General features: G+C 42.2%; 1 protein-coding gene across 3 annotated transcripts in view; it reads left to right on the top strand.

The window, feature by feature from the left end:
- chrna8 (cholinergic receptor, nicotinic, alpha 8) overlaps positions 1-12,448 on the top strand; it is a 412,535-nt gene that overhangs the window by 151,513 nt on the left and 248,574 nt on the right. Inside the window, exon 3 of one of the 3 annotated variants that reach the window (XM_078570627.1) lies at positions 7,176-7,315. The exons of the other annotated variants lie outside the window; for them this stretch is intronic. Coding sequence (XP_078426753.1) covers positions 7,176-7,315 — 140 coding nt within the window. The remainder of the gene's footprint in view (positions 1-7,175; positions 7,316-12,448) is intronic. 3 annotated transcript variants of the gene reach the window in all.

The following is a 12,448-nucleotide window of genomic DNA, read 5'->3' as shown; positions in this document are numbered from 1 at the left end:
GGGACAAAAAGTTACAGGACTACAGGGAAAGGGCTAGGGAGTGGGCCTAGTATGTAGACAAGGGTCTACATACTGTTGTAGAGAGCCAGTACAGACTCGATGGGCTCAATGGCATCCTTCTGTGCTATAACCATTCTATGATTCTATGAATTATTTTTAGTGATCTCATTGGTTTACTTGTTTCGCCTTCTTCCTAAGATATTTACATGTCACTGGATTGCTACTAATCTTCTGGCACTGAGCAGCCATGTATGGGATATTGCTCTCCTTTCACTGTCCTTGAGCGTCTTCGCCTTTCCTCCTTCAGCTCACTTGGTCTAGCAGGACTTTCACTGCTGCCTTGGGAAACTCTGTGCCCTCCTAGAAGTGTGCCATCCCGATGAGTGACTGCTGGCCTTCAAATCACACAGGAGGTTCCTGCTCCCGGATGCAATGGTAGTGATCAAACAGGAGCAATCTGTCAACCTTAAAAAGAGGTTGTCCCTAGAAACTGTGGTGAAGTCTGCTCCAGCAATAGTCGGTGGCCGTGGAGTGTGTTCTGCAATATTTCTGTTTGGGATTTTGGCTGAGCAGCAAAGAAATCGTCGTAAGGTCTTTCATAAACTTCTAATAAGTAACAAAATATCTGAATTATTTAAGATCCAGTTTTAACCTAACCTGCCAGTGGGACACGGACATTCTGGTTTGGTTACCCATTCCAATTTTATGTTCTTTTGAAGTGTGTTAATTAATTATTTTACTTTGTCACCTTCTGTTTCCACACATATGTGGATTCCACCCTTCATGGACTATTTACGGTGACTCCCTCTTCTCTGAGCCCAGGTATTCTTCCTCTGTTGACCACTATTTCGTTGACTGGGGACCTAAATCTTACCAGACAATATATTAACATTCCATATTGAATATCTGGAAAGCAATTTCAATTTTTCAGCATTTTAAAATCCCTTGAGCAGCTATGTACTGCTTTGTAGATACAGCTGCTGACCAGTTGTTTCATTGTGTCTTCCCTTTTTAAGATTCTATAAATGTGGCTAGTAGGACATTTTATCAAGAGCAACAATACTCCTTTGATGTAATAGGTATAAAAACCTTATATCTTGTCTTGACATAGTGAAATTGAAATCTTTATTCACTTCATCCCCGTAAAATTGATGTCTGAATCAGATTGTCTTTGAGCCTGAACTGGAAATCACTTTAATCTTATGGAGTGAAAGGGAATATATAGCATTTCAAGGTGGTTGTTCAGAAATGATTATACTACAGATGATAGCATAGTGTGTATGAAATATAAAGTTATAGGCCGTGCTTTCAGCCTTCCGGGACATAAGCTCTGGAAGTCGCTCCCCAACTTCTCTATCTCTCTCCTTTCAACTTACCGCTTAAAACCTATCTCTTTGGCCAAGCTTTGGGCATCTAATGGCTTGGTGTGATATTTTGTTTAATTGCGCTCCTGTAAAGCAGCTTGGGATTCTCCACTCCATTAAAGGCACTATCTCAATGCAAGTTGTTATGATGCACTTTGACCACTGGTTTTAGGAGAATTATCAGAAGAGATCTGTTTTAGATGAGAGAGGTGAACTTACCTTAATACTCAAGTCCTTTAAATTAGTCAGACCGATCTTTTTTTTTGGGGGGGTGGGTTGGTGGCAGTGGTCAGGTTATTTAAAGTACATTTTTCATTGGGTTTAATAGCTCTTGCTGTGTCGCTGTGAAAATAGATCATAATTCATTTTGCTAACTATTAATCAGCAATGTCATAAAATGGCAGGCCTCATTCAATGGATATTTTTCAGACAGTAGTGTTGAGCCACAGGAGGTCTCATTTTATTTCCATTTATGTAGAACGATTCAAAATTAAGCACAGAAGGAATGATATTTTGCTGATGATATCAAATCGGAGGGCCAGGTAAGCTGCGAGGGCGAATGCAGGAAACTGCAGCATAATATGGACAGAGTGGGTCAATAGATGGTACACATTGTTCAATCCACAGAAATATGAGGGATTATATTTTGGGAAAAAGAACAATGAGCAGGAATATGTTCCAATGGCAGGCACCTTGTCGAAAACTAGCAATGCATGTCCCCCTGGTCCACTGGGAAAGCAGCCTAGGACCAGGAGTCTACAAGTGTCAGCTGTGGCCTGCCTTGAGAGATTGAGCACCTGGAGACACTGGTCCTTGCGTATGTCAGGATAGCTGGTCCTTTGCCTAGAGGGTCTCGCTTCCTTTCAACTGTAACTCGGTGACCATCCCCTCTGCCCTATGGAGGGGCGTGTGGCTGAACAAAAATCAGCTGCTGCTCCTGCTGGCGTTGTTCCTGCTGATCCTGGAACATGTAACAGTGGAAAACCCACTCCCTTTTGAAGGGGCATGTGGGGCTGCATTACCTGCTCCCATGTTGCTCTGGAGGCTGGAAGAAGGAAGCACAACTGAAATGGATGAATTGCTCGATAGGTGAAGTGCCTTCTGAACACCAAACTGTAATGCAGTAATAATACTCTCTGGCAAAAGGAATGCTTTACACAGCATCCTCTCACCAAGCCATGGCTGGAGCTCTTCGGTGTAATTGATCAAAGGCTTCACAGCTTGTCACTTTCACTGATGAACCCCCTCCCATTATGCTTTCACCTTCTCCAACCTGCTGAGTTGGAGACGCAATGGGGCTGCTCCCCTGTTGGAAAAGAAGAAATCCATGTGCAGAATCCCTCTGATGACTTTCTTAATGACACTGACCCAGGAAGCTGGGCGCATGGGTCATGACAGGGTCAGAATGATGGGCACAATGAAATCAACCCAAAGACTCATGGAGAATGAGTGACTGTGGGGTTTGATAATTACATGCAAGTGCATTCAGTGGCTCAGTGTCAATGAAACAGAGTTGTAGGATTAACTTATAAAACAGTGATGGGGGTGGGGGGGATGCTACTACAAAATTGCATATAATCTTCTGCAGTAAAACAAGCTATTTGTCAATCTGGTCTATGCCAGTCTTTATACTCTGCACATGCTTCCTCCTATTCTACCTTTCCACACTCTGCTTCTGCATCCTGCCCCACCCCCACCCCCGATTCCCTTCTCTCTCATATATTTATTAAACCTCTCCTTAAATGGATCAATGCTATCTGCTTCAAGCACTCCACATAGCAACGAATTCTATATACTCACCACTCTCTGCATAAAGATGTTCTTCCTACATTTTATTTGCTTTGTTAGTGGCGTTATGCTTTCCTCCAAGACCCGTTGTCCTGGATTAGCATGTAAGTGGAAACATCTTCTCGACACCTACCCTTTCAAACAATTTTATAAGTTTAAAGACCTCTATCAGGCCTCATCTTAGTCCTCTCTTTTCCAGAGAAAGGAACTCTAGTCTGCTCAATATTCCCTAATAGCTTCATCCTCTCACAAGAACACAAGCACACAAGAAATAGGAGCAGGAGATACTCTTATGGCCCATCGAGCCTGCTCCACCATTCAGTACAATCATGGCTGATCTTGGGTTTCAACTCCACTTGCTTGCCTGCTCCCCATATCCCTTGGTTCCCTGAAAGACCAAAAATCTGCCCATCTTAACCTCTCAATTGGGCTTTAACATCCTTATAAATAATTCTGCATGTTCCCCGGCACTTCAACATCCTTTCTGTGCTACGGAAACCAGAACTGGTTTCACAATACTCGAAAGTGTGGTCCAGCCAAGGTTCTATATACATTTAACATTATCTCTCTGCTTTGGTATTCTATTCGTATGGAAATAAACCCCAGTATTTTGTACTCTTTAGGCACTATCAGTTTATGTAGCTATTTCTAATGTGCCATATCCCTAAATTTCTTTGTCAGCTTCTATCTTATTTAATTTCTTAACTCCAAGGAACAAGTGTTTTCTTTATTCCTTCAACCAATATGAACAATGCCTCAAGTCACTATATAGAATTAAACTTGCCAATTATCCACCCACTCTGCAAGTCTGATAATGACTTTGTGTGTTCTCTCGCTGTCCTCTTCATTGTCAGCTATGCCAACCGATTGAGTTTCATCTGTAAACCTCAGGAATGTATCTCCAATCCCTGAGTGCAATTCATTGATCGCTGAGGGATACCAATTGTCAGTCTGAGAGACTTCCCTTAACACATACCATCTAATTCCTGTGTGGCAGCAGTCATCTTTCAATCCATTTTACTATGTGGACCCTGGCTTCACACACTCTAACATTCGATGTGTGTATACCCTATGGAACCTTATTGGAAACTGCCTGAAATTCCATATATACCACACCCACTGCTTTACTTCTGTCTATTATTTGTATTATTTCTTCAAGGGAGTCAGTAAGGTTGCTTAAAGATGACCTTTTTTTTAGAAATTCGTGTTTTTTTTGTTATATTCTCCATCTCTAAATGCTTTATTATCTCATTTTTTAACAAAGATCCCAATACCTTTCCCACCACTGACGTTGAGCAGTTTATAATTCCCAGGATTAGTTTGATCCCCCTTTTTGAAGATAAAAAATACATTTGTTGTTCATCAGTCCTTTGGAGCTGTTCCTTTATTTGTTTGTTTTTGTATCTATATTTACTAGTGACTCTCCTATCTCCTCGTTAGTTTCTTAGAACATCTGAACTTGTGTTCTACCTGGATCTCGGGTCTTGACCTCCCTAAGTTTGGCTACTTTGTTTAGTATTTCCTTTCTTTGTACCTTAACAATTGTAATATTCATTTTGCCTTTGTCTACTGGTATAATTTCATCTTTGGCAGCCTCTTCGGTGAAATCCGAAGCAAGTATCCATTCAGTGTGCCTCTCTAACCAAATTGGCCGTTGGGACCACCCTAAGGGCTCCTCACTGTGGCCCCATGCAGTCAATTTACCCATTCAGCAGCCAGGCAATTTAACTGACTGCACGGCAGAAAGCGGAAACAAACTTACAATGATGTCCTGCTGTTAAATTTGATGGGACCTCTGTGGCCTCTGCTTCATCAGATTTTCTCTGCATGGCCATGCCCTCTCAAGGGCTTCCAGACTCAAGGAAGAATTTCTCTTTGTAGTAAGATGACGGAAGGTCTTGTGGTGCAGTGGTAGTGTCCCTACCTCTGGGCCAGAAGCTCTGAGTTCAAGTCCTACTTTGGGGCTTGATGGCCACGGAAGGTGCATTCATCATGCGGCCAGACAGGTTGATCATCAGCCGGTAAATCCTGCCAATACAACTGATGGCAGGTGGTAAGAGCGGGAGAGCTTTCTGGTCAGCCATACTGCAGAAGGCAACAGCAAACCACTGCAGTACTTTGTCAAGCATAATCATGGACCAATCCAATGGAAGTTCATTGTTGCTGAAGCCCTCTTATGGCATGGTGCCTGGAGGAGGAGGAGGAGTAAGATTACAAATGCACCCATGAAGATTTCCTCTGGTCCATAGTTATAGTGAAATTATAAGCACATTAATTTTGAATACAACTAATGATTTTTTCAGAACTATTGACTGGAAAAAATTAAATCTCCATGAGGCATTTCCAAATATTAGGCAAGTGAAGCTGAATTAGACTAGATAGCACCTAGGACAGCCTGAATACATAGTAAGTTCTACATTCCCATGTCACTTCAAATTAGCAACTAGAGTAAACTTTTTCCTTATTGATCCAGTAACAAAGATAATGCTTCAGTCAATGGTGATACATTGTGCCACGTATTGAAAGATGTTGGGATCATGCCAGCAGTTCTGAACTTTGTGAAATCCCAGTCACAATGTGTTATCAAGGGGAAGGTGTCAAATGGAGTGCAGATTCTTAGCCTGAGGAGGCATAACTCTTCAGTCAGTTACACAATGACAATGACAGATGGTTAATGTTGCTGCAAAGCTGCCAGCCAGCATTGAATAGTGGAGATATGGGAATAATTGAACATTCTTTAGTGTGCTCTGATAACTTAGGTGTCAAAGAGAGCTTCTGATGAATGGAAATTAACTGAGGTACACACAAATGCATAACCCAGTGAATATGCCTTGGGATTTAAGCAGAAAGTTGAACTGGCAGACCTTCGTGAAGGGAATAACTATCTAATTTGTTGAAGCTGAATGAATGGCCAGTGTTAGAGAGTTGAACAAGCACTTTATTCCGAAAGTACTTCATCTTTAAATATTATATTGATCGAGTCCTAATGTTTGAAACATGTTTGGAAGTGGTGTGTCACTTTGCATACCTCCCATGTTTCAGAATTAAAGCCTTTGTTAGCTTTTTAAAATTTTAACAAAAAATGATAATGCCATTAATTGATGCAGGAGATTTTAAATATTTTTATATATTAATGCTCAGTAAAATCATAAGGTTCCATAAATAGCTTAAAAATAAATTGCTTGCTTCATTTTCTGTCTAAACATAGTCTGAGATCTTTGATGGTCGGGAATGGAAACATTTCCTTGAGCTTTGGTTCACATCTTTGATCTCTGCTGGTAGATGCATCAAGGACATCCTTTATGTCCTTTTTTATCTGCATTGGTTATTAAGGCATTGATGATGTGGGGTATATTAGCCCCAATAGTAACCCCTCGCATGATGGGTGGAGAGAGTTTGGAAGCGCTGAAAATTGAAAAAAAAACATTTGAGTCAAAACCCTGCCAAATATAATCATTAATGAAAACTTAGCCTAGCAAATATGAATTCATGTCAAAGAGAATTTTGTATTGAGATTAATTAACACAAGATTTGTACAATTTAACATAGATGATTTCATTATTCTGTATTATTATGATCATAAATGTGCAATAAGTAATTTAATTGAACACTGCTGAAAAAGGTACCTGTTGTCGAAGCTTTTCGTCTTACACTCATCAGGATAATTTGCAAGGATACCAAATGTAAAGGGAACAACAATTTATATTTCACGAGAAGAGAGTGCTGATTGGTGGGCAAGTACTACCAAATTGTACTACCAAACAATAATTTATTTGCTGTTTGACATTTTTATATTTTCATATAAAATTATAAATTTTATAATATCTTTCCACATTTTAATAACCACTTTCCAATTAGCAAAGATTTTCCCAAGATATGCATACATATTTTTTTTATTACAGAAAGAAGTTTCAAAGACATCTTAGGGAAACAACTGTGGATGCACTAAGACATTGTTCATTAATATGTGATGTGGTTATGAGTGAATGAAAATTGACAGTTCTTTATTTTTTTTGCTTGGAGATTCACAGCAGGGTGAGTACCAAAGAAAACTCTACAGGGATTTGATGAAAAACTACAATCGTTTGGAGCGCCCTGTACTGAATGAATCGCAGCCACTTGTTGTTGATCTTGGGGTGACCTTTATACAGATAATTGATGTGGTGAGTCACAGATTAACAATATTTATTATGTTAGTGTTTAAACCTCACTGTCATCTCACATCGAATAGGCAACTGCTACTTGTAGCCTTTGTGAATATAAAATCAATAATGATGGAAGTTGTCAGAGACTCAGCTTAGCTCAGATATCTTTCATTTTTGAATCAGAAGGCATTGGATTCAAGCCCCACTTGAGGGATTAAGCAGGGAATCTAGTTGCTGCTACAGAGCATTGGAATTGATGATCTTTGAATGAGGTGCTAAAGAAGAGCAGATAACCCTCTTATCCCAGTCAACATTCAGCTAAATGGCTAAAACAGTTTGAAAGTATGATTGTTACAGTTCGGACCCCAACTGTAACACATTTAGGCCAGACATTCGTTCACATGTGAGGAGATTTGATCACACACAATCAGCCGTATGTATTGGGAGGAAATAGAAGAGAGCTGTCGTGCTTGCCTATACTCCATCAGTGTTCAGCAATATCAATCTAGCTTGGGTTTGGATTAGGGTCAGCGAGTTTATATGAGTCATCTGTTCACTGCTTTAACCATCTGAGATATGGGGGGAAGACAAATTATTTCTTTGTGAAAATTCAATACAAACAGCCTAATCTTTGGCATTCTCTGTCACAGAGCCCAGAAAGGTTGAAGTGCATGAAGTGCATGACATGAAAGTCCATACTTCTGCGGCAGGCTGTGCTCTTCTGAGGTTGGGGGTTAACGAATATTGTTCAGTCAGAGTACGAGGAGCTTTACTGTGCAACTCACCAGTATTATACCTGACCTTGATTCTGACATCGGTTATCAAAAGTAGGAACGCATTCCATTTTCTAACAGTACACATCATTCTCTTAATGAATAAAATCCCTCATGAACACCTGGGGTCTTGTCTTCAATAAGTGGCAGGAGTCTAACTCTATCAAATAGTGTCTGTCAGGGGTCCAATTTGTTTTCTGTACCTCAGCGATTCCAGCCTATATTTTAATGCTGGAACACTGTTCATTCCTAGATGATCATTGTTCCAGCAAGATATGCGCTGTCAACCTGAAGCTGTAATTAAAACATTTAAATAAAGACCTCATTTCTGCAACTGGAAAATCAGCTTGAAAAAGAGCAGGAGAGAGGAGGGCCCAGAGTGAGACAGCAGCACCCTAACTGCAGCACTTTTTGGCCAGGCATTCATTCACATTTGAGGAGATATGATCTTATGTAATGAGCCACACATATTGAGGGGAAATAGGAGAGCGCTGACATCCATGCCTGTGCTGCAGCAATGTTCAGCAATCTCAATATAGCTTGGGTTCTTCTAGGGGCAATGAATCTATATGACTCATCTGTTCACTGCTTTAACTAACTGAGTCATGGGGGGGATGACAAATTATTTCTTTGTGAAAGTTAAATACAAACAGCCTATTCTTTTGCATTCGCTGTCACAGAGCCCAGAAAGGTTGATGCGCGTGATATGAAAGTTGATACTTTTGCAGCAGGCTGTGCTCCCCTAAGGTTGGATCTGCACTAGAGTGCTACTTTGGGTGTTTAGAGTGCTTAAGTTGGGGTTTGCCTCGAGTAGCTGACTCATACTTTGCTGCAGGGGAAGCACATAAAGCAGCAGGAGTTCCGAGAGGGAGAGAGAGCCCAAAAGGCAGTGGAGAGAGAGAGAGCTGGGAGTTTACAGATAAAATCTAAAAGTGACGTCACAGGAGTCCCATAAGTTGATTGGTTGGGAAGTATAGGCCTTTCCGGACTTGGCACAGAGGAGACAATTAGTGAGTGACAGATGAGTTGTTATATTGCACCATACGGTAGTAAACACTTTATGTAAAGTTTAATGCATGTCAGCGCATCTCAACCATGTGGAATGTGCATCCTCCGGGATGTGGGAAGTTGCGCAGGCACAAATGGCCTTCGACGACTACGCCTGCAGGAAATGTCACCAGCTGTGGAAATTTGAGCTCCAGGTTGCGGAATTCGAGCGGTGTTTGGAGTCACTGTGGCGCATTCGCAAGGCTGAGGATTATGTGGATAGCACACTTAGAGACATGCTTACACCGCGGCTAAGAAGTACATAGGCAGAGAGGGAATTGGTGACTGCCAGAGTCTCTGAGAGAAACAGGCAAGTACTATAGGAATTCCCTGAGGCTATTTCGCTCTCTAACTGCTTTTCTATTTTGAATACTGGTGAGTGAGATGGTTCCTCAGAGGACTGTAGAAAAAGCCAAGTTTGTGGCACCACAGATGGCTCAACTGCACAGGAGGAGAGGAGGAGGAATGGAGGTGATAGAGTGGTCGGGGATTCCATAATTAGGAGAGTAGACAGGCATTTCTGCAGCTGTAGATGTGACTCCAGGATGGTATGTTGCCTCCCTGGTGCCAGGGTCAAGGATGTCAAAGAGCGGCTGAAGGACATTCTTTTGGGGGAGGGTGAAGAGCCAGAGGTCATGAACCACATTGGGACCAATGACATGGGTAGAAAAAGGGATGAAGTCCTGAAAGCAGATTTTATGGAGCTAGGAACGGAATAAAAAAGCAGGATCTCAAGAGTGATAATCTTAGGATTACTCCCAGTGCCATGTGCTAATGAGCATAAGAACAGGAAGATTGAGCAGTTCAACACGTGGCTGGAGAAATAGGGTGGGAGGGAGGGCTTTAGATTTCTGAGGCATTGGGACTGGCTCTGGGGCAGGTGGGACCTGTACAAGAAGGATGGGTTACACCTTAACAGGACTAGCAGGGGGATGGGAACTTGATGGGAAATTCAAAGTGGAGAGGAGAAAAATTGGCAGTGGGAAGAAGTGAAGTATCAGCTGATAATGAGGATATATCAGAGAGTAGTATCAGGGTAAAGAGAATACTTGTAGAGTTTGACAGAATTAGCGTAGGCAATAGTAAGTCATTAGATGGAGTCAGAATAAGGAGGAAAGTAAAAAATAAAGCCTAAATCAGGGCTAATGTGCATGTATGTGAATGCATCGGGTGTGGTTGGTGAACTACAGGCACAGGTTGACAAATGGAATTATGATATTATTGCTAAGAGACCTGGCTCAAAGAAGGGCAGGATTGGACGTTAAATATTTCTGGATACAAGGTGTTTAGGAGAGACAGGAAAGGAAGAAATGGGCAATATTGATTAAAGATGGCATTACAGTACTGGAGAGAGAGGATGTTTCAGAGGGATCAAGGATGGAATCTCCCTGGCTGGAGGTAAGGATTGAAAATGGTGCAAGAACATTGATCGGTGTAGTATATAGACAGCCAACTAGTGGAAGGGATGTGGAGAAATAAATTTGCAAAGAAATTACAGAGAAGTGCAAGAATTATAGAGTCGAGTAATTATAATGTGAGACTTCAATTATCCAAATATAGACTGAGAGAGGAATAGTACAAAGGGACAAAAGGGGAGAGAGTTTCTGGAATGTGTTCAAGATAATTTTCTACTGCAGTATGTTTCTGGTCCAATGAGAGGGCAGGCACTGTTGCAAAAGATAATGCTGAAGCATTTACAACAATCTGCAGATGTGCCGAGCAGATGATCCATCTCAACCTCCTCCAGAGGACCCCAGCATCACAGTTGCCAGTCTTCAGCCAATTCGATTCACTCCACGTGATATCAAGAAACAGCTGAAAGCACTGAATACTGCAAAGGCTATGGGTCCTGACGATATTTCAGCAATGCTACTGAAGACTTGTGCTCCAGAACTTTCTGCGCCCCTAACCAAGCTGTTCCAGTACAGCTACGACATTGGCATCTTCCTGGCAATGTGGAAAATTGCCCAGGTATGTCCTGTACACAAAAAGCAGGACAAATCCAGCCCGGCCAATTACTGTCCCATCAATCTACTCTTCATCATCAGTAAAGTAATGGAAGGGATCATCAACAGTGCTATCAAGCGGCATTTGCTTAGCAATAACCTGCTCACTGATGCTCAGTTTGGGTTCTGCCAGGGTCACTCAACTCCTGACCTCATTACAGCCTTGGTTCAAATATGGGCAAACGAGCTGAATCCATAAGTGAGGTGAGAGTGACTGCCCTTAAAACCAAGGCAGCATTTGATGGAGTGTGGCATCAAGGAGCCCTAGCAAAACTGGGGTCAGTGGGAATTGGGGAAAACTCTCCACTGGTTGGAGTCATGCCTAGCACAAAGGAAGATGGTTGTGGTTGTTGGATGTCAATCATCTCAGTTCCAGGATACCACTGCAGGAGTTCATCGGGATAGTATCCTCGGCCCAACCATCTTCAGCTGTTTCATCAATCACCTTACTTCCATTAAAAGGTCACAAGAGCAGGTCAGCTGAGAATCCTGCATGAGTAACTCATCTCCTAACTTCCCAAAGCCTGTCCACTATCTACAAGACACAAGTCAGGAGTGTGATGAAATACTCTCCAATTGCCTGGGTGAGTGCAGCTCCAACAACACTTAAGAACTTTGACAGCATCCATGACAAAGCAGCCTGCTTGATTGGCACCCCATCCACAAACATTCACTCCCTCCACCACCATGGCAGTGGCAGCAGAGAGTAGGAATAAATGGGTCTTTTTTGGAGAGGCAGGGGGTGACTAGTCAGTGAGTACAGGAGTACCTGAGAAAGGATGTCTTACTGCAGCTGTACAGGGCTTTGGTGAGACCACACCTGGAGTATTGTGTGCAGTGTTGGTTTCGTAACCTAAGAAAATATATACTTGCCATAGAGAGAGTGCAGCTAAAGTTCACCAGACTGATTCCTGGGATGGCAGGATAAGGAGACATTGGGCCAACTAGGCCTGTATTCACTGGACTTTAGAAGAATAAGAGGAGATCTCATTGAAACATAAAATTCTGACAAGGGTGAACAGACTGGATGCAAGGACAATATTTCCTCTGGCTGGGTTGGGGGGGGAGGTTGGGGGGTGGGGGGGGGGGGGGGGGGGCAGGGGGTGGGGGTGCTAAAACAAGGTGTCACAGTCTCAGAATACACCGGAGACCATTTAGCACTGAGATGAGGAGAAACTTCTTCACTCAGAGGGTGGTAAACCTGTAGAGAATTCTACAGGGTTTACCACAGAGGGTTGTGGAGGCCATGTCACTGACAATATTTAAGAAGGAAATAGATAGATTTTTGGAATGCATCAAGGGATATAGGGAGGGAGTGGGAGTAC

Source organism: Cetorhinus maximus, chromosome 2, assembly GCF_964194155.1.
Source record: "Cetorhinus maximus chromosome 2, sCetMax3.hap1.1, whole genome shotgun sequence".
Lineage (NCBI taxonomy): Eukaryota > Metazoa > Chordata > Chondrichthyes > Lamniformes > Cetorhinidae > Cetorhinus > Cetorhinus maximus.
This window is presented reverse-complemented; position numbering and strand designations above follow the sequence as displayed.